Below are 23,707 nucleotides of genomic sequence, written 5' to 3' on the forward strand. Positions count from 1 at the left end.
TTATCATGTATCAAGACCTTAAATTTAAATAGAAAGTGATCAGAAAATCTACTATTTTGAAAATCTCATAAACTTCAAAAGAAACCATTACTTGGGCTGAGATTGTGGCTCAGTGGTGGAGCGCTTGCCTAGCACAGGCTGGGTGGGACCCGGGTTCGATTCTCAGCACCACATAAAAATAAAGGCATTGTGTTGTGTCCATGTACATCTAAAAAATAAATGTTTTTTTTTTTTTTTAAAGAAACCATTACTAAGAAATACACTGTTTTGTATGCCTCTTTAAAATAACATGTTATTAGTATATTTTGTCAAAGGAAGTAATTTCGAAAAAGACTTTCCTCCCGAATTTCCTGTACTTCTATTCTGAGTCAGTGTTTTCTAGAATTTTGCACAATTCTGCTCCAGCTGACCCAAAGTTGCAGTTTGACTACAGATAAACTGACCAGCAGATGGCGATGTAACAGCATGCCCAGTCCCAATTTCCCAAGGGACAATAGGAATTGAAATCTGACAAAACATCTGACTCTTACTACTTTGACTATACTCCACCCTCCCCCTCGGCCCCACCAAGAATAGAGAAAGAAAGTAAATTCAACTTGTTTAATATTAAATTTTAAATATGTCAAATACTGAGAATTTGAGATTTTTTTTATAGTTCTCAACTTAAAATGATTTTATTTATACTTTCTTGTTTATAAGATTTAGAAATTGTATTAAATGAGTATATAAAGGATTGGTGGGTTTCTTTTAAACCATGGATTCCCAAACTGATGGGGCTAATCAAATCTGCTAGAGTAAAGTTTGTGTGTTCTGTGCCAGAATAGAAAATCTGGGTCATTCTAAGCAATTTTAGGAGATTTCAGTAAGACTACTGTTTAGGATTCTCTAATACATAACAACAATAAAATATTTAATCTCCTTTGAGAAACTGAGGCTTTAAAGAACTAGGAAAAGAATATGCTGTCTCTGGTAGTCCTTCATATTTATAAAAAAAATGAGTAGTTTAACATTTTCCCAGGAGCCACTCAAACTTCCATGTTCTGAGTTGGGCAAAATAAGAAATAAGAAATAACATAAATTGACTTCACCTTTATCATGTACCTGTAAGAATTAATAAGACTTTCTCTGGCTTAACTATAATGAAATGGGGTTTACTGTTTCATTTCTAGTGATCTTTTAGTCTACTAAATAGTCTTTCTCATGAGTTAAATTGAATATGAAAGTAAATACCTTAATTTTTAGGAAAAGAATCAATGCAACAGAGTAAAAGAAACTATCTTGAAACTACCTACACTTATTTTCTGCTACAATTCTTAATCATTTTATGGTTAGCTAATCAAATTCAAACTCTCTAAATCAGGATTCTCTTGCCTAACAACAGCATTCAATATTAAAATTTCCAGACACCTCTTTTCTGACTCTGTCCTGGCAGCAATGGCTCTCAGCAAATGCTACTCCAGTTTCTGCAAAAACAGGCTGCAGAGGGTTACCTCTGGAAATGGCCTACTTCAGGGCCCTAATTTGTTACTGTTGAGAGGAGATCAGGAATCACTGTTAAGTAATATTTTACCATACGGGTCTTCATTTTCCAAAGGCAAAGCTTCTTATAACCTTAAAATAAGGGTTCTAAATTTAATGAGTTGCATTTTTTTTCCATTGTAAAATTTAAAGATTATTGACAACAGTTGATTTTTTTCAATCAATTTGTCAGGTCTCATAAGGGCCCTGTGACTAATACTTGGTGCCTGATTGGTCTTGGGGGATTGAGATTTTTCTGTGAAGCTCTGACAGTCGATTCTTTCTGAAAGAAACTATATGCTCACTTATATACTCTGTGGTCTTTTCTTCCTGGTTAATCAATCATTTCACTTTTTCCTCCAAGGGATACTAAGCTGGATCACTAGCTTTCCCCTCTCTCTCTTTGTCTTTTATTTCTTGCTTTCTTCTTATAATAAATACTACTTACTGAATGCCAACTATGTACTAGTAGTTAGGATATAAATAAATTAGTAAATTACTTTTATTCCTGAAATATGGAAATAGAATAACTGGGCCTTTGCTAAAAAATCATTGCAACAAAGATTGACGAAGAGCAATTTATGATGATTTTTGCCTTTAAAGGCCTGTCTGTTCCATAATTTTTTTCATAAATTCACCAAGGGCATCATATACTAAGAAAAATAAGAAACATTTAAATGTTACAAAGGATAAGAGTTAGGAAGCATTAATCTAAGATATTATCACTTAATTAAAAATAAAGATGCCTCCTCATTGACTGTTCCTGCATTAAAATGTTAATGCCTGAATTAATATGCCTCCCAGTGCCAAATTAGAATCCCAATGTTTATAAGAAGGGATTCTAAGCTCCATACTTTTCACCCCCAATAATTTAACCAAGAGAAGAGTGAATGAGTTCCTTCAGACACACACCTATCCAATGGCAGAGACTGGAGTAGACAGAATTCAAGGTACTTCACTTTTAACCCAGTGCTCTGCACATAAGAGTAAGCTTCAGATTCCATTATAATAAAGGAATATTGCATATCTGTCTAAAAAAAAGAAAACTCTGTGAAAATATGTTTTTGATTATTATTCAGTGGGCTTTCAATAAATAAACTTAAATGATGTGAAGAAAATAATGAGGTTCATCCTAGAAACTAAATAATGCCAGGCGTGATGGCACAGGCCTGTAATCCCAGAGGCTTGGGAGGCCAAAGCAGGAGGATCATGAATTCAAAGCCAGCCTCAGCAAAAGCAAGGTGCTAAGCAACTCAGTGAGACCCTGTCTCCAAATAAAATACAAAATAGAGCTGGGGGTGTGGCTCAGTGGTCAAGTGCCCCTGAGTTCAATTCCCGGTACCACCACCTCCTCTCCCCACAAAATTACGACAACTGCTTCTAAATTTTTTTTCAAAAAATTCTAAAATAAGCAAATCAACTAACTTGGAGTTTGGAAAACTGATGATTTATATACCATCAAATTCAAGATTTTGAATTTGAACATTCTGTCAATTGACCAAGCCAGTTCTGTTTGAATGTCTTCAGGAATAAGAACACCTTAAAGGAGTATAGGTCAACCCTATTATCACACAGTTTAATTATAAGGGTATTTGCTATGGTCTGAATGCTTTCTATAAAGCTTATGTTTTAGAAACTTAATCCCCAATATAATAGTGTTGGGAGGTGGGGTCGAATGAGAGGTGTTTAGGTCAGAAAGATTCCATTCTCATGAATGATTTAGGTACATTGTAAAAGGGCTTAAGCCTGCAAGTTTGATGTACCTCACCATATGATACCTTCACCTAGCAATAGGGTCCTCACCAGATGTGGCCCTTCAATCTTGGACTTCACAGCCTCCAAAGCCAAAAAAGTTTCTGTTCACTTTAAATTACCCAGTCTGAGATATTCTGCTAAAGGAACACCAAACAGACTAAGATAGTATTCTAGATGAAGAAACCAAATCAACTACTCTGTAGATGTCTATCTATTAGAACCAGTTTTGCCCTCTTTTTCATTATTTCATTTTAGCCTTTCAAATATGTGAAGCTAGTGATAGATGTAACATTCCCTTTTTTTCTTCTTGATAAATATATTCAAAATATTAGAAAGTACTTGGAGATAGCTCATACAAATCATTTTGGCTCCATTCAGTTCAAGAAAGGTTTATCAGGTTCCAGTATTGTGCTGGTTGCTGAGAGAAGAAAGAGAAAATGATACATAATCCTTGCCTTGGAGGAGATTACGTGAGGGAGAGAAGCATATTTGGAGATGTCAATCTAATAATAGCAAGTGCCAAATTAAAGTCATGTCTAAACAAGATTATGAAACAAGAAAGAGACCAGCTGGAATACACAGAAAGATATAAAATGGGCATTGTGGCAAGGTCATGAATTTGGAACCAAATTCCTAAACTGAAAATTCTACATAATTTGTTAAATAATGATTCAACCTAATCTAAACTGCCCCTATAAAAATTCCTAAAGAAAGAGACGAGTTTTCTTGATTTCTAGAGTGAAGTATAAAGTAGTGTGTGTTAGAAGAAGATAATTTGGTATGACATCTAAGAAAGCATTCTTCTCACTATTTTTTTTTTCATGAAATTCAAAGAATTAAATCATTCAGATTCAGGATTCAAAAACAATAGAAAACACAATTCATTAATGGAATGTTAATTTTTTCTTGACTAAGAAACTCATGAAAATATAACTTGGTTGAACAATATTTAATGTGAAATAACTCAGATCTCTTCAATTAAACTTTACTAAGCTGTCATCTTAAAATATTTTAAACTGTTACTTATAAAGGGTAAGATTAAATTCATTTGAGCCCAGCACAGTGACCCATGCCTATAACCCCAGCAACTCGGGAGGCTGAGGCAGGAGGATTGCAAATTCAAACCCAGCCTTGGCAAATTAGTGAGGCCCTAAGTAACTCAGTGAGACCATGTCTCTAAATAAAATACAAAAAAGGGCTGGGGATGTGGCTCAATGATCGAGCACCACTGGATTCACTCCCTAGTACCACACACACACACACAAAAAAAACCCCAAACCAAAACAACAACAACAACAACAAAAACCCACACAAAAACAAACTTCCTTTGACCATACAATCTTGTATAAGATTCAAATCCATGTCAACCTTCCCTATGAATTGTCTTTTTACATTAATGACATTTATTTAGCATCCCAGTCAATGATAAAAGAAAATTAAGACACTGTTCAGCTCTCTATACAACCTCATTCCGACATACATACATGACTCCTATATTTTGAATTTAAATGTTTAATACATTCAGTCAACTATCTATAATTAATAGTAATTTTTATTTCTACATAGTTCTCAAAATTGGAATCATTTATAGAATCAGTTTTAATAGAAATTAAAGATAAATGTGAGAATGCTTCTGATTTGTTTCAAATTTATTTCTTAAACCACTTGATCATTTTTAATTTCTTAATTACAATGGGACAACTGATTGTTCACAGCTCAGAGAACACCAGTCACTATAAAGTACTGCCTGCGAATGGGGGTCATTATGAGAGGATAAAAGTGAGGGGAAATATTTTGGAATTGTCTGGAAAGTTTTTCCAAAGTGTATCCCATCACTATCACAACCACAGAAAGCCAATGTTTTAGAGATGTGTCACAGACTTTATAAGAAGAATGCAATCAAGGTTTAGCCAGAACTGAAGTTAGAAGCCTTGTGACAAGCACTGCTAAAAAGGATTCTCATTAGGCCAATGCTCAGGGCTTCCGTAGATACTTCCCTCTACACATCACTTTCCCAGTTAGATGTATAGTGAGGCAAGCACCCAAAGAGAGACAATTATTTCTATCACTTATGTGCAATAAGTGGTACACTTTCAATTGCTTACCTCCAATATTCTGAATTATTATGGTGCCTGCCACCACCACCTATAAAAGAAAAAAAATGTATTCAGAAGATAAAAGGGGAAACTATGTAAAAGAATTAGTATTTTATTAAAATCCAAAAACTAATACTATAAAATAGATGCAGAAGTCATGACAATGAGAAACAAGAATGAATAAATTGACAGTTATTTGTAATACAAAAAATTAATAAAAATTACATAAAAAGGCTTTCTTTAATAGTTCCACAATTACCATAAAAATGTTTTGCAATTTTTTGGCAGTCATTTCTGAATAGTTAGACTTGTTAAAAGCTAGTAATTGATTATCAAAGTTAAAAACCTGAAATTGAATCTGGGGAATCTGAGGGTCCCTTTCATATTGGTTTTACCACACTATTTTAGCAGGAAGACCAAGATAGCTTGGAGTGTGCTGTGCCAGTGTAGTCTTGCATAGAAGGAAATCATACACCTTCTGAGTATATTAGCTTGGCATACTCCTAGCTTTTGAAAATTCTATGCCAGGGATTAATAAAGTCTATAGCAGAAAACTCCAGAGCAAAAACATTCTCACACCCTGAAAATTTAGACAAAATGTTTCAAGCTCAATAATGTGAAGTAAGCTGAGTGTAAGAAAATAGAAAGTAGTGAAAACTGTAGTCTGTTGGAGAACTCCCCCTTCAAAATGGAACAGTTTTGCTACTCAGGTCTGGTGAGTTGATGACATGTGAGAACACACATCCAGTGTAGCCAGATCTTCTGATTTTTAAAGGAAAATCAGAAATCAGTGTTTTTCAAACTTTTATGATTATCAGCTGGCAACATATTAAAAATAAAAAAGTTTTGAGCCAAACAATATATGCCTGAGGACTAGTTCAGGCTGCAGGATTGCAAGTTTATGATCTTGGATAAGACCTCTAGGAAACTCAAGGAACATTTTGTCCATCCTTGGTGATAAGATGTATTCAGAGGAAATAGTTAAACATTGCACTTTCATTTGAGCTTTCTGAGGACTCAAATCTTGGTGGACTGCAATCATCAAGGGATGTTTGGATCTATCTAACATCATTCAGTCCTCCATGAAGTGGGAACAGATCAACTGTCAGGCCCATCTCTATTAGGAATTCCATCAGTGACACAAAATTTGTCTGTCCTGGAAACAATCAAAGGTAAGGCCTTGGGGTCTGCAGAGAAGTGATATTGAGTTGAAAATCTGGCAAAGTGTCTTTAGGGATATGGTAATTACCATTCTAATGTTTTCCAGAGGGAACTCTGCATCACAACCCACTTAAAAATTAGTTTCAAACTCTGTTATTTATGAAAAGACTATTTTAAACTGTACACTATCTTCAGTACAAATTATACCTACTATCACACACACATATAATATTTGAATGTATTGTCTATCATGAATGTATTATCTATCAATATATTGCAAAGAAGTAATAACATCTTAATAATTACTTTTCCATTCTTTAGCTGAATTTAAGCATTTAATATCTACAAAGCCAGATGAATGTGCCATCTTCAGTGCCTAGCCCAATGCAGGGCATGGTATCTATTCAATAAATATTTATCTGATAAGTAAATACATCAATTTAGAGACTTTTTTTTGAAATCTTCCTTAAAATTTCAAAATATTTCAAAACAACTGATTCTCAGAATACTATCTTGTATCATATTTATATGAAATCTAGAGACAACAGGAAAGTTTCAACTCACTTGTGAAATGGAAAGGAAACACAAACAAGTAATAATTCCTCATCCAAAGTATGCTCTGTCTAGTGCACCTGCCTATTATGAACTGGGTGCACATATTAAAGTAATAATGCAACAGCTCTAGAGTTTTAGGAAAAGGAGACTCAATCCATTACTCTTCTTTTAGATTGTTGCTGCCCAAGGATGCATGAAATACTAATGTGAAATGACAGTGATCAGTGATCACACTTAGATTCATGTTGACAGATCACATTAACTGGGGAGTTTTCTTATATAATAACTTTTTTTGTCCTTATTCTTTGATTAAACTAGCTGTATCAAATTCATCACTGATTACACTAAACCTCTTGATTTTAGGAAAGAGAACCTGTTACCAGGGATGATGAATACAATCCTTTACCCTCAAGTAACATATTTCCTGTTTTGTGCAAATTTCAAGTTTTTAAGGTCTAAGCCATGAGACCACCTAGTATATGATTTAAACATTCCCTTTTATACTTTAAAAACAGTTAATTGGAATATAAGTACAAGTTTTTTTTTTTTCCCCTCTCCATTATATAGTTGTATCTTTTTCCTCCCATACTCACTCCTTAGAAGTTAATTTAGCTGCATGTGGTGGCATACACCTGCAATCTTACATATTTGGGAGGTTGACACAGGAGAATTGCAAGTTCAAGGCCAGCATGGGGGATCAATAACTCAGGTTAGCCATTTACAAATAAGGTACCCTTTTAGATTAAAAGCAAAAGAAACAGTATGTGAGGTGAGACATATGTTACTTAATTTAGCCATTCTGTAATCTGTATATATATTTTATAACATTCTATACATGGTAAATATGTACAAATTTTGGTTTTCAATTAAAAAAAATACAAGCAAACAAAAATACAAAAACAGATTTATAAACAGAAAAATTTCTGTTTGGAACCAACATAAATATGGGTTCTAGAAGTATGATTAGCTCTTCAGGGGGGGAAAAAGTACTATAATACTGATAGCAATGCTCAACTCCTGATAATCTGCGAAAAAAGATAATGTTTTTCTCTAGCTCTGAAATGAGAATACCTATAAAAAATGAGTGCCACTAAATTTTGCTGTCATCTTTCTTATTCTAAGTAGGAAATGTAGCAGATTTATAATCTGTAGTCACAGGTTGTGGAATTGGCTTTATGTAATTGTTGATAAATAGGACCCTTGGGCTGGGGTTGTATCCCAGTGTAGAGTGTTTGCCTTGCATATATGAGGCACTGGGTTTGATCCTCAGCACCACATAAAAAAATAAATAAACAAAACAATGTTATAAAAAAAAATAAGACCTTTAAACTGCTCTGGCCCTTAATTTTCTCACCTATAAATGATGGGGTAGTTAGGTAATCTTTCAGGATTGTTTAACTCTCAAATTCTATGATGTTAGCTGGGCTCAGTGGCACACATATGTAATCTCAGTGTCTCAAAAGGCTGAGACAAGTTCAAAGCCAGCCTCAGCAATACCGAGGTACTATGCAACTTTGTGAGACCCTGTCTCTAAATAAAATACAAAATAGGGGCACATATACTTGTTCTCTCTTCCTGCTCCCATCATTTTCTTTTCTTCTTTTTTTACAAACTTTTGTTTCCTTTTATTCCCCAAAAGTCTTTCTATTATATATACTTGTCTCTTAACTTGAAACAGAAGGAGAAAATGCCTCTTTGGTTTTGGACACAATAAGAAAAAAATAAAATTACCTTTCCGGGTAATCCAAATGCAAAAAGTCCAAGATCTTCATAAGATGTTACAGCTGTTAAGAGAAATGATCATTTTCACTTTTACACAAACCATTTATGTGCCAAGTCTTCAAGGAAAGAAAGGTATTCTACTAAAAACTAAGCAGAGTATAATTTTTAGGATTCAGGCCCATCAGAACTAGACATAAATATGAGGAAAAAATAAAGGTAATAGAAAGAAAGGTGAACTTAATTAGGTATTTTATATAAAGGTCTTTAGAGCATTAATCTCCAGGATATATAAAGAACTCAAAAAATTAACACCAAAAGAACAAATATCCCAACCAATAAATGGGCAAAGGAAGTAAACAGATACTTCATGAATAAGAAATACAATCCGTCAACAAATAAATTTTAAAAAGTTACACTTCTCTAGCAATTACAGAAATGCAAATTAAAACTACACTGACATTCCATCTCACTCCAGTCAGAATGGCATTTATCAAGAATGCAAGTAACAATAAATGTTGGGGGAAAAGGTACACTCATACATTGCTGGTAGGGCTGAAAATTGGTGCACCCTGGAAAGCAGTATGGAAATTCCTCAAAAAACTTGGAATGGAACCACCATTTGACCCAGTTATTCTACTCCTCAGTATATACCCCAAAGACTTAAAATCAGCATACATCAATGCAGCCACATCAATGTTTACAGCAGCTCAATTCACAACAGATAAGCTTTAGAACCAACCTTCAATAGATGAATGGATAAGGAAAATGTGATACATAAACATTAGCTATAAAGAAGAATAAAATTACGACATTTGCCAGTAAATGGATGGAACTGGAGATTATCATGCTAAGTGAAATAAGCCAATCCCCAAAAAACAAAATGCCAAATATTCTCTTTGATATGTGGATGCTAACAGACAATGGGCGGGCAGTGTAGAACAGAAGTTCACGGCATTAGACAAAAGGGAATGAAGGGAAAGGAAGGGGGACAGGAATAGGAAAGACAGTTGAATGAATTGGACATAACTTTCCTATGTTCATATAAGAATACACAACCAGTGAAACTCCATATTGTGGAGTTTCACAAGAATGGGATCCTAATTAGAAAAAGTTATACTCCATGTATATATGTCAAAATATACTCTCCTGTCACGTATATCTAAAAAGAATAAAAGGAAAAAAAGAAAAAAACAAATTCCTTTGTTTATTGTTAAAAAAGTCTTTGATAAATTTCTTCGTTAAATCTTTAATTTTCAACCCAAAATATAGCCCACAATGCCTGTGATTTTCATGTCCTTTTATTCAACAGTGATGATTTCCCCTTTAAAAAAAATCACCAAGGACTCCTTTTATTAATGTGTTTCATATTCTGAAAGATTTTATATCTCTAATGGCACATAATAATTATTTCCCATTTTTATTAAGCAAAAGTTTCTGATCAGTATAAGGTAACCATTGTCAACATAGTAATCTTGGTTACCAACTAACAATCATCTATGTATCTACCTGACATCCCCTCTGCATCTATTTTTTTTTTTTTTTTTTTAATTTTTTATTGTTGGCTGTTCAAAACATTACATAGTTCTTGATATATCATATTTCACAATTTGATTCAAGTGGGTTATGAGCTCCCATTTTTACCCCATATACAGATTGCAGAATCACATCAGTTACACATCCATTGATTTACATATTGCCATACTAGTGTCTGTTGTATTCTGCTGCCTTTCCTATCCTCTACTATCCCCCCCTCCCCTCCCCTCCCCTCCCCTCCCCTCCCCTCTTCTCTCTCTGCTCCCTCTACTGACATTCGTTTGTCCCCCTTATATTATTTTTCCCCTTCCCCTCACTTCCTCTTGTATGTACTTTTGTATAACTCTGAGGGTCTCCTTCCATTTCCATGCATTTTCCCTTCTCTCTCCCTTTCCCTCCCACCTCTCATCCCTGTTTAATGTTAATCTTCTTCTCCTGCTCTTCGACCCTACTCTGTTCTTAGTTACTCTCCTTATATCAAAGAAGACATTTGGCATTTGTTTTTTAGGGATTGGCTAGCTTCACTTAGCATAATCTGCTCTAATGCCATCCATTTCCCTGTAAATTCTATGATTTTGTCATTTTTTAATGCAGAGTAATACTCCATTGTGTATAAATGCCACATTTTTTTTATCCATTCATCCATTGAAGGGCATCTAGGTTGGTTCCACAGTCTAGCTATTGTGAATTGTGCTGCTATGAACATAGATGTAGCAGTGTCCCTGTAGCATGCTCTTTTTAGGTCTTTAGGGAATAGACCGAGAAGGGGAATAGCTGGGTCAAATGGTGGCTCCATTCCCAGCTTTCCAAGAAATCTCCATATTGCTTTCCAAATAGGCTGCACCAATTTGCAATCCCACCAGCAATGTACAAGTGTACCCTTTTCCCCACATCCTCGCCAGCACTTGTTGTTGTTTGACTTCATAATGGCTGCCAATCTAACTGGAGTGAGATGGTATCTTAGGGTGGTTTTGATTTGCATTTCTCTGACTGCTAGAGATGGTGAGCATTTTTTCATGTACTTGATGATTGATTGTATGTCCTCCTCTGAGAAGTGTCTGTTCAGGTCCTTGGCCCATTTGTTGATTGGGTTGTTTGTTCTCTTATTGTCTAATTTTTTGAGTTCTTTGTATACTCTGGATATTAGGGCTCTATCTGAAGTGTGAGGAGTAAAGATTTGTTCCCAGGATGTAGGCTCTCTATTTACCTCTCTTATTGTATCTTTTGCTGAGAAAAAACTTTTTAGTTTGAGTAAGTCCCATTTGTTGATTCTAGTTATTAACTTTTGTGCTATGGGTGTCCTATTGAGGAATTTGGAGCCCGACCCCACAGTATGTAGATCGTAGCCAACTTTTTCTTCTATCAGACGGCGTGTCTCTGATTTGATATCAAGCTCCTTGATCCATTTTGAATTAACTTTTGTGCATGGCGAGAGAAAGGGATTCAGTTTCATTTTGTTGCATATGGATTTCCAGTTTTCCCAGCACCATTTGTTGAAGATGCTATCCTTCCTCCATTGCATGCTTTTAGCCCCTTTATCAAATATAAGGTAGTTGTAGTTTTGTGGATTGGTTTCTGTGTCCTCTATTCTGTACCATTGGTCCACCCGCCTGTTTTGGTACCAGTACCATGCTGTTTTTGTTACTATTGCTCTGTAGTATAGTTTGAAGTCTGGTATCGCTATACCGCCTGATTCACCCTTCCTGCTTAGCATTGTTTTTGCTATTCTGGGTCTTTTGTTTTTCCATATGAATTTCATGATTGCTTTCTCTATTTCTACAAGAAATGCCGTTGGGGTTTTGATTGGCATTGCATTAAACCTGTAGAGAACTTTTGGTAATATCGCCATTTTGATGATGTTAGTTCTGCCTATCCATGAACAGGGTATATTTTTCCATCTTCTAAGATCTTCTTCTATTTCTCTCTTTAGGGTTCTGTAGTTTTCATTGTATAAGTCTTTCACCTCTTTTGTTAGGTTGATTCCCAAGTATTTTATTTTTTTTGAAGATATTGTGAATGGAGTGGTTGTCCTCATTTCCATTTCAGAGGATTTGTCGCTGATATACAGGAATGCCTTTGATTTATGCGTGTTGATTTTATATCCTGTCACTTTGCTGAATTCATTTATTAGCTCTAATAGTTTCTTTGTAGACCCTTTTGGTTCTGCTAGGTATAGAATCATGTCATCTGCAAATAGTGATAATTTAAGTTCTTCTTTTCCTATTTTGATGCCTTTAATTTCTTTCGTCTGTCTAATTGCTCTGGCCAGTGTTTCGAGAACTATGTTGAACAGAAGTGGAGAGAGAGGGCATCCCTGTCTTGTTCCAGATTTTAGAGGGAATGCCTTCAATTTTTCTCCATTCAGAATGATGCTAGCCTGAGGCTTAGCATAGATTGCTTTTACACTATTGAGGTATGTTCCTGTTATCCCTAGTTTTTCTAGAGTTTTGAACATAAAGGGATGCTGTACTTTGTCAAATGCTTTTTCCGCATCTATCGAGATGATCATATGATTCTTATTTTTAAGTCTATTGATGTGGTGAATAACATTTATTGATTTCCGTATATTGAACCAGCCTTGCATCCCAGGGATGAATCCTACTTGATCATGGTGCACAATTTTTTTGATAAGTTTTTGTATCCGAGTGGCCAGAATTTTATTGAGGATTTTTGCATCTAGGTTCATTAGAGATATTGGTCTGTAGTTTTCTTTCTTTGAAGTGTCTTTGTCTGGTTTAGGTATCAGGGTGATGTTGGCCTCGTAGAATGAATTTGGAAGTTCTCCCTCTTTTTCTATTTCCCGAAGTAGCTTGAAAAGTATTGGTATTAGTTCCTCTTTAAAGGTTTTGTAAAACTCTGCTGTATACCCATCTGGTCCTGGGCTTTTCTTAGTTGGTAGTCTTTTGATGGTTTCTTCTATTTCCTCAATTGATATTGGTCTGTTTAGGTTGTCTATATCCTCCTGACTCAATCTGGGCAGATCATATGACTTCAGAAATTTATCTATGCCTTCACTATCTTCTAATTTATTGGAGTATAAGGATTCAAAATAATTTTTGATTATCTTCTGTATTTCTGAAGTGTCTGTTGTGATATTGCCTCTTTCATCCCGTATGTTAGTAATTTGAGTTCTCTCTCTTCTTCTCTTCGCTAGCATGGCTAAGGGTCTGTCAATTTTGTTTATTTTTTCAAAGAACCAACTTTTAGTTTTGTCAATTTTTTCAATTGTTTCTTTTGTTTCGATTTCATTAATTTCAGCTCTGATTTTAATTATTTCTTGCCTTCTACTTCTTTTGCTGCTGTTTTGCTCTTCTTTTTCTAGGATTTTGAGATGAAGTATGAGATCATTTATTTGTTGTTTTTTTCTTTTTTTAAGGAATGAACTCCAAGCAATGAATTTTCCTCTTAGAACTGCTTTCAATGTGTCCCATAGATTCCGATATGTTGTGTCTGTGTTTTCATTAATCTCTAAGAATTTTTTAATTTCTTCCTTGATGTCTTCTATAACCCATTGATCATTCAGTAACCTATTGTTCATTCTCCAAGTGATGTATTCTTTTCCCTTCCTTCTTTTATAGTTGATTTTCAGTTCCATTCCATTATGATCAGATAGGATGCATGGTATTATCTCTACTCCTTTATATTGTCTAAGAGTTTCCCTGTGACATAATATATGATCTATTTTTGAGAAGGATCCATGTGCTGCTGAGAAAAAAGTGTAACTGCTTGATGTTGGGTGGTATACTCTATATATGTCAATTAAGTCTAGGTTATTAATTGTGTTATTGAGTTCTATAGTTTCCTTATTCAACTTTTGTTTGGAAGATCTGTCCAGTGGTGATAGAGGTGTGTTGAAGTCTCCCATGATTATTGTATGGTGGTCTATTAGACTCTTGAACTTGAGAAGAGTTTGTTTGATGAACATAGCTGCACCATTGTTTGGGGCATATATATTTATGATTGTTATGTCTTGTTGGTGTATGGTTCCCTTGAGCAGTATGTAGTATCCCTCTTTATCCCTTTTGATTAACTTTGGCTTGAAATCTATTTTATTTGATATGAGTATGGATACTCCTGCTTGTTTCCGAAGTCCATATGAGTGATATGATTTTTCCCAACCTTTCACCTTCAGCCTATGTATGTCTTTTCCTATCAAATGCGTCTCCTGTAGGCAGCATATTGTTGGGTCTTGTTTTGTGACCCATTCTACTAGCCTGTGTCTCTTGATTGGTGAGTTTAAGCCATTAACATTTAGGGTTATTATTGAGATATGGGTTGTTCTTCCAGCCATATTTGTTTATTTATGTTACTAATCATGGTTTGTTTTCCTCTTTGATTATTTTCCCCCCTTTAGTGTCCTACCTCCCATTGTTGGTTTTCATTGTTATTTTCCATTTCCTCTTCCTGTAATGTTTTGCCAAGGATGTTTTGAAGAGATGGTTTTCTAGCTGCAAATTCTTTTAACTTTTGTTTATCGTGGAAGGTTTTAATTTCATCTTCCATCCTGAAGCTTAATTTCGCTGGAAACACAATTCTTGGTTGGAACCCATTTTCTTTCAGTGTTTGAAATATGTTATTCCAGGATCTTCTAGCTTTCAGAGTCTGTGTTGAAAGATCAGCTGTTATCCTGATTGGCTTACCCCTAAATGTGATCTGCTTCCTTTCTCTTGTAGCTTTTAAAATTCTCTCCTTATTCTGTATGTTGGGCATCTTCATTATAATGTGTCTAGGTGTGGGTCTCTTATGATTTTGCACATTCGGCGTCCTGTAGGCTTCTAGGATTTGGGGTTCTGTCTCATTCTTCAAGTCTGGGAAGTTTTCTCGTATTATTTCATTGAATAGATTGCTCAATCCTTTGGTTTGAAACTCTGTCCCTTCCTGTATCCCAATGACTCTTAAATTTGGTCTCTTGATGTTATCCCATATTTCTTGGATGTTCTGCTCATGGTTTCTTAACAGTCTTGCTGAGCTGTCTATGTTCTTTTCAAGATGAAATACTTTATCTTCATTGTCTGATGTTCTGTCTTCTAAGTGTTCTACTCTGCTGGTAGTATTCTCAATTGAGTTTTTAAGTTGGCTTATTTCTTCCTGCATTTCTAGGATTTCTGTTTGTTTGTTTTTTATAACCTCTATTTCCCTGTGTAGTTGATCTTTTGCTTCTTGGATTTGTTTATGTAATTCATTGTTGAAGTGATCTTTCATTGTTTGATTTTGCTGTCTGATGTCTTCCTTGAGACTCCAGATCATCTGAAGCATGTATATCCTGAATTCTTTATCTGACATTCCATCTGCTGCAGCTATTACCTCTTCTAACGTTGAGTTGACCTGCATTGCTTGTGGTCCTTTCTTTCCTTGTCTCTTCATACTGTTCGAGTTCCTTTCTACTTAGTGAAACTGTTGTGCTATTGAATTTTCCCCCTATATATTTATATTGGTCTTGTATAGTTGCAAAGTCTCCCTCGCAGGCGCGGGCGGCGGCTCTGTCCCTCTGCGGGCCGCTAGGCTTGTTCTGTGGGTGGTCACAGTTCTGTCTACTTTGCAGGTGCAGGCAGCGGCACTGCCCCTCTGCAGGCCTCTGGGGCTGTACTGCCAGTGGGTCGCAGGTCCGCCTACCTTGCAGGTGCGGGGGGGGGGGGCGGCTCTACCCTTCCTCAGGCCACTGGGCCAGTTCTGTCTCTCGGTTGCAGGTCTGGCCTGTTCTGATGGTGGTCACAGTTCCACCTACCTGGCAGGCGCGGGGGGGTGGGGGGCGGCTCTGCCCCCCAGCAGGCCCCTGGGCCTGCTCTGTGCGTGGTCACAGTTCCCTCTACCTTGCCGGTGCAGGGGGAGGGGGCGGCTCTGCCTCTCAGCAGGCCGCTGCTCCTCTTCTGCCAGTGGGTCGCAGGCCCGCCTACCTTGCAGGAGTGATTGGAAGCTCTGTCCCACCGCGGGCCACTGGGCCTTTTCTGTCGGTGGTCACCTGGCAGGGGCGGGGGATGGGGGGTGGCTCTGCCCCTCAGCAGGCCGCTGGGCCTGCTCTGTGCGTGGTCACAGTTCCCTCTACTTTGCCGGCGCAGGGGGAGGGGGCGGCTCTGCCTCTCAGCAGGTCGCTGCTCCTCCTCTGCTGGTGGGTCGCAGGCCCGCCTACCTTGCAGGAGTGATTGGAAGCTCTGTCCCGCCGAGGGCTGCTGGGCCTTTTCTGTCCGTGGTCACAGTTCCCCTACCTGGCAGGCGCGGGGGGTGGGGGGCGGCTCTGCCCCTCAGCAGGCCGCTGGGCCTGCTCTGTGCGTGGTCACAGTTCCCTCTACCTTGCCGGTGCAGGGGGAGGGGGCGGCTCTGCCTCTCAGCAGGCCGCTGCTCCTCTTCTGCAGGTGGGTCGCAGGCCCGCCTACCTTGCAGGAGTGATTGGAAGCTCTGTCCCGCCGAGGGCCGCTGGGCCTTTTCTGTCTGTGGTCACAGTTCCCCTACCTGGCAGGCGCGGGGGGTGGGGGGCGGCTCTTCCCCTCAGCAGGCTGCTGGGCCTGCTCTGTGCGTGGTCACAGTACCGTCTACTTTGCCGGCGCAGGGGGAGGGGGCGGCTCTGCCTCTCAGCAGGTCGCTGCTCCTCTTCTGCCGGTGGGTCGCAGGCCCGCCCACCTTGCAGGAGTGATTGGAAGCTCTGTCCCACCGCGGGCCACTGGGCCTTTTCTGTCGGTGGTCACCTGGCAGGGGCGGGGGATGGGGGGTGGCTCTGCCCCTCAGCAGGCCGCTGGGCCTGCTCTGTGCGTGGTCACAGTTCCCTCTACTTTGCCGGCGCAGGGGGAGGGGCGACTCTGCCTCTCAGCAGGTCGCTGCTCCTCCTCTGCTGGTGGGTCGCAGGCCCGCCTACCTTGCAGGAGTGATTGGAAGCTCTGTCCCGCCGAGGGCCGCTGGGCCTTTTCTGTCCGTGGTCACAGTTCCCCTACCTGGCAGGCGCGGGGGGTGGGGGGCGGCTCTGCCCCTCAGCAGGCCGCTGGGCCTGCTCTGTGCGTGGTCACAGTTCCCTCTACTTTGCCGGCCCAGGGGGAGGGGGCGGCTCTGCCTCTCAGCAGGTCGCTGCTCCTCTTCTGCCAGTGGGTCGCAGGCCCGCCTACCTTGCAGGAGTGATTGGAAGCTCTGTCCCGCCGCGGGCCACTGGGCCTTTTCTGTCCGTGGTCACAGTTCCCCTACCTGGCAGGCGCGGGGGGTGGGGGGCGGCTCTGCCCCTCAGCAGGCCGCTGGGCCTGCTCTGTGCGTGGTCACAGTTCCCTCTACTTTGCCGGCGCAGGGGGAGGGGGCGGCTCTGCCTCTCCCCCTCTGCATCTATTTTAAATAAATTGTATAGACCGGTCATGGGTCAATTTGTGATTTCTCTAAAGTGTTCTGAAATACTGACAGTTGCTCAAACACTTTCAATATTAATTCTGCAAACTCCTAGTGGCTTGGGTTCACCTGTCCTAAAACTACTGGATGATCACACTAAATTTAAAGCAGAAGTAGTGACTTTTTTTTTTAGTTAGTATCTCCCTAAGTTGTCCAGGCTGACCCTAAACTTTTAATCCTCCTGCCTCATCCTCCCAAGTAGTTGAAATTATAGGCATGTACCATGGGCCCAGCTAGAAGTAACAACTTTAGTAGGAACTTTTGAAGACCTGTGGTTTATAAGGACAGAGTCCTTAGGACAGAGTATGTAGCAAATCTCAAGGTTGTTTAACCAATATCCAGGCTATAAGAATTCAAATGGCATAATTACTTAATATCCCACTTCTCCCTATACAGTACTTGCATACACATTGTCCAAATTTAAGTTTTCACTGCAAGTTTCCCCAAACTGGATATGTAAATAAAAGTTAGATAAAGTATTAAAGTTGTACAATACTTTCAAAGACATTCACTCTTCCAGATGTCTAGCATGATAATAATGTATTAACGGTGGAAGCAACACTTTTATCCAACAATTAGTAGGGCATATACTCTTCTTCATCATAAAAGAATAATAAATTACATTCTTATTTCACACATTTAAGCAATGTATTCATTAAAAAGATGAAAATTAAATGGCTCATAAAGGAACCAAATTACATCCTTAGTCCATATAGCTTCATGTTTAAGTTAGTAGTGCTATCATTTGTGTGAAAAGTGCATAAAAAGGGGGGAGGCTTGGGATGTGGCTCAGTGGTTAAGTGCCCCTAGGTTAAACTCCCCATTAAAAAAAAAAAAAGTTCATAAACTCATAGTGCTTATGCTAAAGAGAAGCAGATACTAAGGCATGGTACAATAATACACATCTCCCATTGGCCAAATATACAGCTCATCATTTCCAAAACCCAGTTTTAATAAACTGTTCAACATAAACATGGGTTTTCTTTTTTTAATTTTTATTGTTGGTTGTTCAAAACATTACATAGTTCTTGATATATCATATTTCACACTTTGATTCAAATGGGTTATGAACTCCCATTTTTACCCCGTATAAAGATTGCAGAATCACATGAGTTACACATCCATTGATTTACATATGGGTTTTCTTATCAACTTCCACTTATCAGCAAAATATTCGTTTGTACTTTCATAACTAAAAACTTCCAAGTATATACAAATAAACATTTGTAAAAAAATATATGGCCTTTATATATTATAATATAAACTCAGAAAGAAAATAGTACAATATTAAAAAAATATGGAGTTTTAGTAATTAAGAAAAAATATTTCAATTTTAATCCATTATCAGGGTAATCAAAGGATTTGAAAAATCCTTTGAGAAAACTTTTTGGATGATTCAGCTATTTTTAAAAATGGAAGCCGGAGGCGGGGGCACACACCTGTAATCTCAGTAGACTGGGAGGCTGAGATAGGAGGATCACAAGTTCAAAGCCAACCTTATCAACAGTGAGGTGCTAAGTAACTCAGTGAGACCCTGTCTCTAAATAAAATACAAAATAGGGATGGGGATGAAGGTCAGTGTTTGAGTGCCCCTGAGTTCAATCCCTGGTACCAAAAAAAAAAAATGTATTCACTTAATGCTAAACACAGTACACAAGTATAATTTAGTTTTGAATTTGAATTTAATTATAAGTAGAAACCTTTATGCTTTAATAGTGAAAGATTTCAATAATAATTTTATAAGGGGTAGATTTTTGATCTTTTTAAATTATTTTTTTAATACCTTTATTTTATTTGTTTATTTTTTTGTGGTGCCGGGGATCGAACCCAGTGCCTCATGCACGCTAGACAAGTGCTCTACCACTGAGCCACAACCCCGGCCCAATTTTTGATATATTTAAAACACAAAATTAAAAAGCAGAATTACGAAACTTTTAGGACTGGCATTTTCCTTCCTATGTGAAAGGCCAAAATTCTTTGCTTCAAATACACACATTTTAAAGTAAATATCATTACAAAAAGTAATCATTATTTTAATCAATAAATTTTTACTAGTTTGTTTTAACATTCTTAAACCTAATTGACAGCATTATATATAGGCACAATTCCTTATACTTAACATTCCAGTCAGCCTTGGTACATATATTAAACCAGAAAATTGTCTACACGTTAACATGCATCTAATTTGGCATTTAAAAGGTAATTTTATTAGATTTTTTATTATGTGAACCAACTCTCCAGAATATCTGTGATCTGTCACTGAGCCATGAGATTAAAGAAATATCACTGTTTTTAGCATTCTTATAATATTACAATTAAATGTGTTCATTCTTTTTTTCTTTCTTCTTGTTTTCTTTTTCTTTTTTCTTTTGGAAAGTCCCTTCTCAGAGATGCTGAGTTAGTCGGTCTTGGGGTGGGACCTGAGATTCTATATTTTTTTGTTTTATATTTTCCACTTTTTTTTTTTATTGGAACACTACATTTGTAACATAATGATGGGATTTATTGTTACACATTTGTACATACTCACAATATAACAATATATTTTGACCAATACATTATTCTTCAGAATAAATTTTTCTTTTTTTTAATATTTTACTTTTTTGTTGTACACAATATCTTTATTTTGTTTATTTATTTATGTGGTGCTGAGGATCGAATCCAGGGCCTCTCATGTGCTAGGTGAGTGCTCTACCGCTGAGCCACAACCCCAGCCCCAAGAATAATTTTCTTTCCAGGAATTTAAAGCAAGGAAGCTTTTCTGTTACATATGGGAATGCATCAAATATCTTCTTTTCAAATGACTTATTTGGCAAGATTTAATTGTTTGTAAGTTATCAAGAAAATACTCATCAAAGAGTTTAACTCATCACAGAGTTTCACTAGGGTTATTTATTTATTTGTTTATTTGTTTAGGGATGTGGGAATTAAAACTAAGACCTGATACATACTAGGCAATAGCTCAACCACTGAGATACACCCCCAGCCCTGTTTTACGTTTAAATAGCAGAAAATAAGTATAGAATGCATATTTAGTAAACATGAAAAACTAAATGGATTGTTTATTATGACCAAACAATCCTAATACAAAAGAATCTGAAAAGAATAGATATGCAACCTTCACTGTTCCAGGAAATATAATCAAACTAGTAGATTAAGGAAGACAATTTAAATTGCAACTTCTGACATTTTAGCAATCTCAAGCTTGCTCTCTGGTTCTATTATTTTTCAGTTTTATAAAAATATCACTAAGGACAACAAATTCTCAAACTGAAAGTAAAAAAATAAAATTAGACTTTTAAATGGAGACTGAGTACAGTGCTCAAGTCCTAATTCTAACTCTAACGTTTTAGTCAGCATGTCTGGGTAGTCATTCAGTTCTGTCACTGTCATCAGACTCCTTTTATGTTGCAAAAATTAGAAGCACTTTTCCATGCCTGGACATCATGAATATGAATAATGGCTTTTGGCTTAACTTTGAGGCTTTACTAAAATGTGTACACAGTCAGCCAAAAGCTTTATTTCCACATCCTTGATTTTTAATGGTTTTCTGGAGCATCTCAGCATATAAACCAAAACACCAATGAAACACTTTTTTAAAGTTCTGTTCTGTCACGTAAGCAATTTCTTAAAATGCTGGTAACAGAATAAACTGGTATTAATGGTTGGAATGCGATTTGATTTGAACAATCAGTGGTTAAAATGTTTAGAACATTTGACCCCTGGGAGCTTTTATATTAGGAAATAAGACTAAAATCAGAGAAAGATGCAAAGATACTCGTCACAGCATGGCATACACTAGATAAACAAAACTTAAATGCTCAATAACAATAAAGGGTTGATATAAATTACAGTAGGCATACCTGATAGAGTAATATAAAGCCACTAAAAACTGTGTTTATAATAACATGAAAATGCCAGTATTATTTAAAATACAACAAATAGGATTTGAATAGCTCTATAAAACAAAACACAAAATGAGTGGAACAAATTATTCATAAATGGCAACAGTAATAGTTTAGTCTTTATTCTTTTTTCCCTTCTTTTTCAGGTATTTTATTTTATTTTTTTTTAAATATTTATTTATTTATTTTAGTTTTCGGCGGACACAACATCTTTGTTTGTATGTGGTGTTGAGGATTGAACCCGGGCCGCACGCATGCTAGGCAAGCGCGCTACTGCTTGAGCCACATCCCCAACCCCGTTTTTCAGGTATTTTATACTACCTATATAATGGGGGTAGTGGAACTTTTTTTTTGGTATTGGGATTGAACCCAGGGGCATATAACCACTGAGCCACATCCCCAGCCCTTTTTAAATTTTTTATTTAGAGACAGGGTTTCACTAAGTTGTTTAAGGTCTAAATTGTGGAACTTTATTTTTAAAAACCATAAAGTTGGGCATGGTAACACACACCTGGAGTTTAGCTACTCAGGAAGCTAATGAGGAGGATTCACATGAGCCTACAGGTTAGAGACCAGTCTGGGCAATATAGTGAGATTCTGGCTCAAAAACAAAACAAAACAAAACCCCAGAAAGACCCCCACGATACTTGAGTGGTTCCATTTTCTCTACTCAATATCTGACAGATTTCATTTAAGCTGCAATTTTAATTTTCTCTAGTGTTATTAACTGAAACATTTCTATTATTTTTTTTGCTCTTGTATGATCAACATCTTATGAGAGATGTTTTAAGAGATAAAAAAATAAGATATAATTATCACCAATCACATGAATAGGATATTCCTAAAGAAAAGAAATAACATTAACTATGAAATTAATCCAGTCTTTTACAGGAATTCATATAAGCAGTACTTGGCACAACCTTTCTTAAATAAATAACTAAAAGCAATCATTAGTAATCTATTTTAGGAAATTATTTTTTGATATTAAAAAAATCAATGTTATGTTTTGAGGAGGTAGAGAGCTATAAATCTTAATCAAAGTAAACTGGGGAAAAATTTCTTCTTTAATGTACCATCAAGGCACACTTTAGTGCTATTTTGGCTAGACCAAGAGTTTGGCCTCCACAGAAATCATTTGGAAAGCTGCTTCCCATGAAATAGTGGAATATTTCCAGCTAGTTACTCCAGTGTTCTGTCTGCTTTGCATTTTTTCCTCAATGAAATAGGACAATTAATAAACTCTGGTTACAGTACAGAGCCCAAGTTTCAGCAGCAGCAATATTATCTTTGGATCTGGATCGAGGGACGTGAGTTATTCAAACACAGTTTAACTCTCAGAAAGTTGGCCATTTGGAATGTGCCCTTATTATTCTGAAATTCTTTTCTTTCTTGTGTTTTCCATTATTTTCCTCTCAACTTTTTTCTAATAGTATCCATGGGGTCATTCATATTTTGAGTATTCAGTATGCAATTTAGTGGCCATTTCTGATCCCTCTTAATGTGTTTTAAATTATCAGTATACCAGCTGATTGTAGTATGATTTTAGAGCCCTATTTACAATAAAAGAAAATAGAATGCTAAGATATTACCATTTTTCAAGTAGCAATAGATGCTGTAATGCTGCATGGATAGAGAGGGTTCTGGGATCCCAATAAACTACTTAGCTCTGCAGTAAACATTATGCTTTAGTTTTAAGCTTTTATATTCAACTTATAAACATGAACAACTTCAAATGATCACATAAACAAAGAAAATACTGTCAATCTTGATAATGTAAGGAAAGAATTAACAGACTATGGAAATAGGGAGAGGAGAGTTGAAAGAAAGGATAGGAGCACAGATGTCAAGAAGGCAGAGTCGAAAATAGGATTTAAAGTTGATGGACCAAAAAAGAGATTACATGTTTTTTTGTTGTTGTTTTTTTTTTGAGTTACAAAATAACCAATGAACAAACTATTGAGTAGAAACTAATAAAAATTATTAAAAAAAGAAATTATAAAGAAAAAGGGAGATATTAGTGCATTTGAGCTAAATGCTTATCGTTTGTAACAAACAGACTATCTCTTAAATCAACATATAACGAGGGTTATTATCTAGACTTGG

The 23,707-nt window shown here is 36.9% G+C and overlaps 1 protein-coding gene across 3 annotated transcripts in view; it reads right to left on the bottom strand.

The window, feature by feature from the left end:
* The window catches only part of Slc38a6 (solute carrier family 38 member 6), a 64,285-nt gene that overhangs the window by 27,621 nt on the left and 12,957 nt on the right, over positions 1 to 23,707 (bottom strand). For all 3 annotated transcript variants that reach the window (XM_046461133.2, XM_046461132.2, XM_046461135.2), the window contains exons 4-5: positions 8,817 to 8,869; positions 5,379 to 5,418 (exon numbers count right to left, since the gene is read on the bottom strand). In XM_046461133.2, coding sequence (XP_046317089.1) covers positions 5,379 to 5,418; positions 8,817 to 8,869 — 93 coding nt within the window. The remainder of the gene's footprint in view (positions 1 to 5,378; positions 5,419 to 8,816; positions 8,870 to 23,707) is intronic.

This window comes from Marmota monax, unplaced genomic scaffold (genome assembly GCF_021218885.2).
Source record: "Marmota monax isolate L192 unplaced genomic scaffold, Marmota_monax_Labrador192_F-V1.1 WCK01_AAM20220418_F8-fsc00001, whole genome shotgun sequence".
In the NCBI taxonomy this organism is placed as follows: Eukaryota; Metazoa; Chordata; class Mammalia; order Rodentia; family Sciuridae; genus Marmota; species Marmota monax.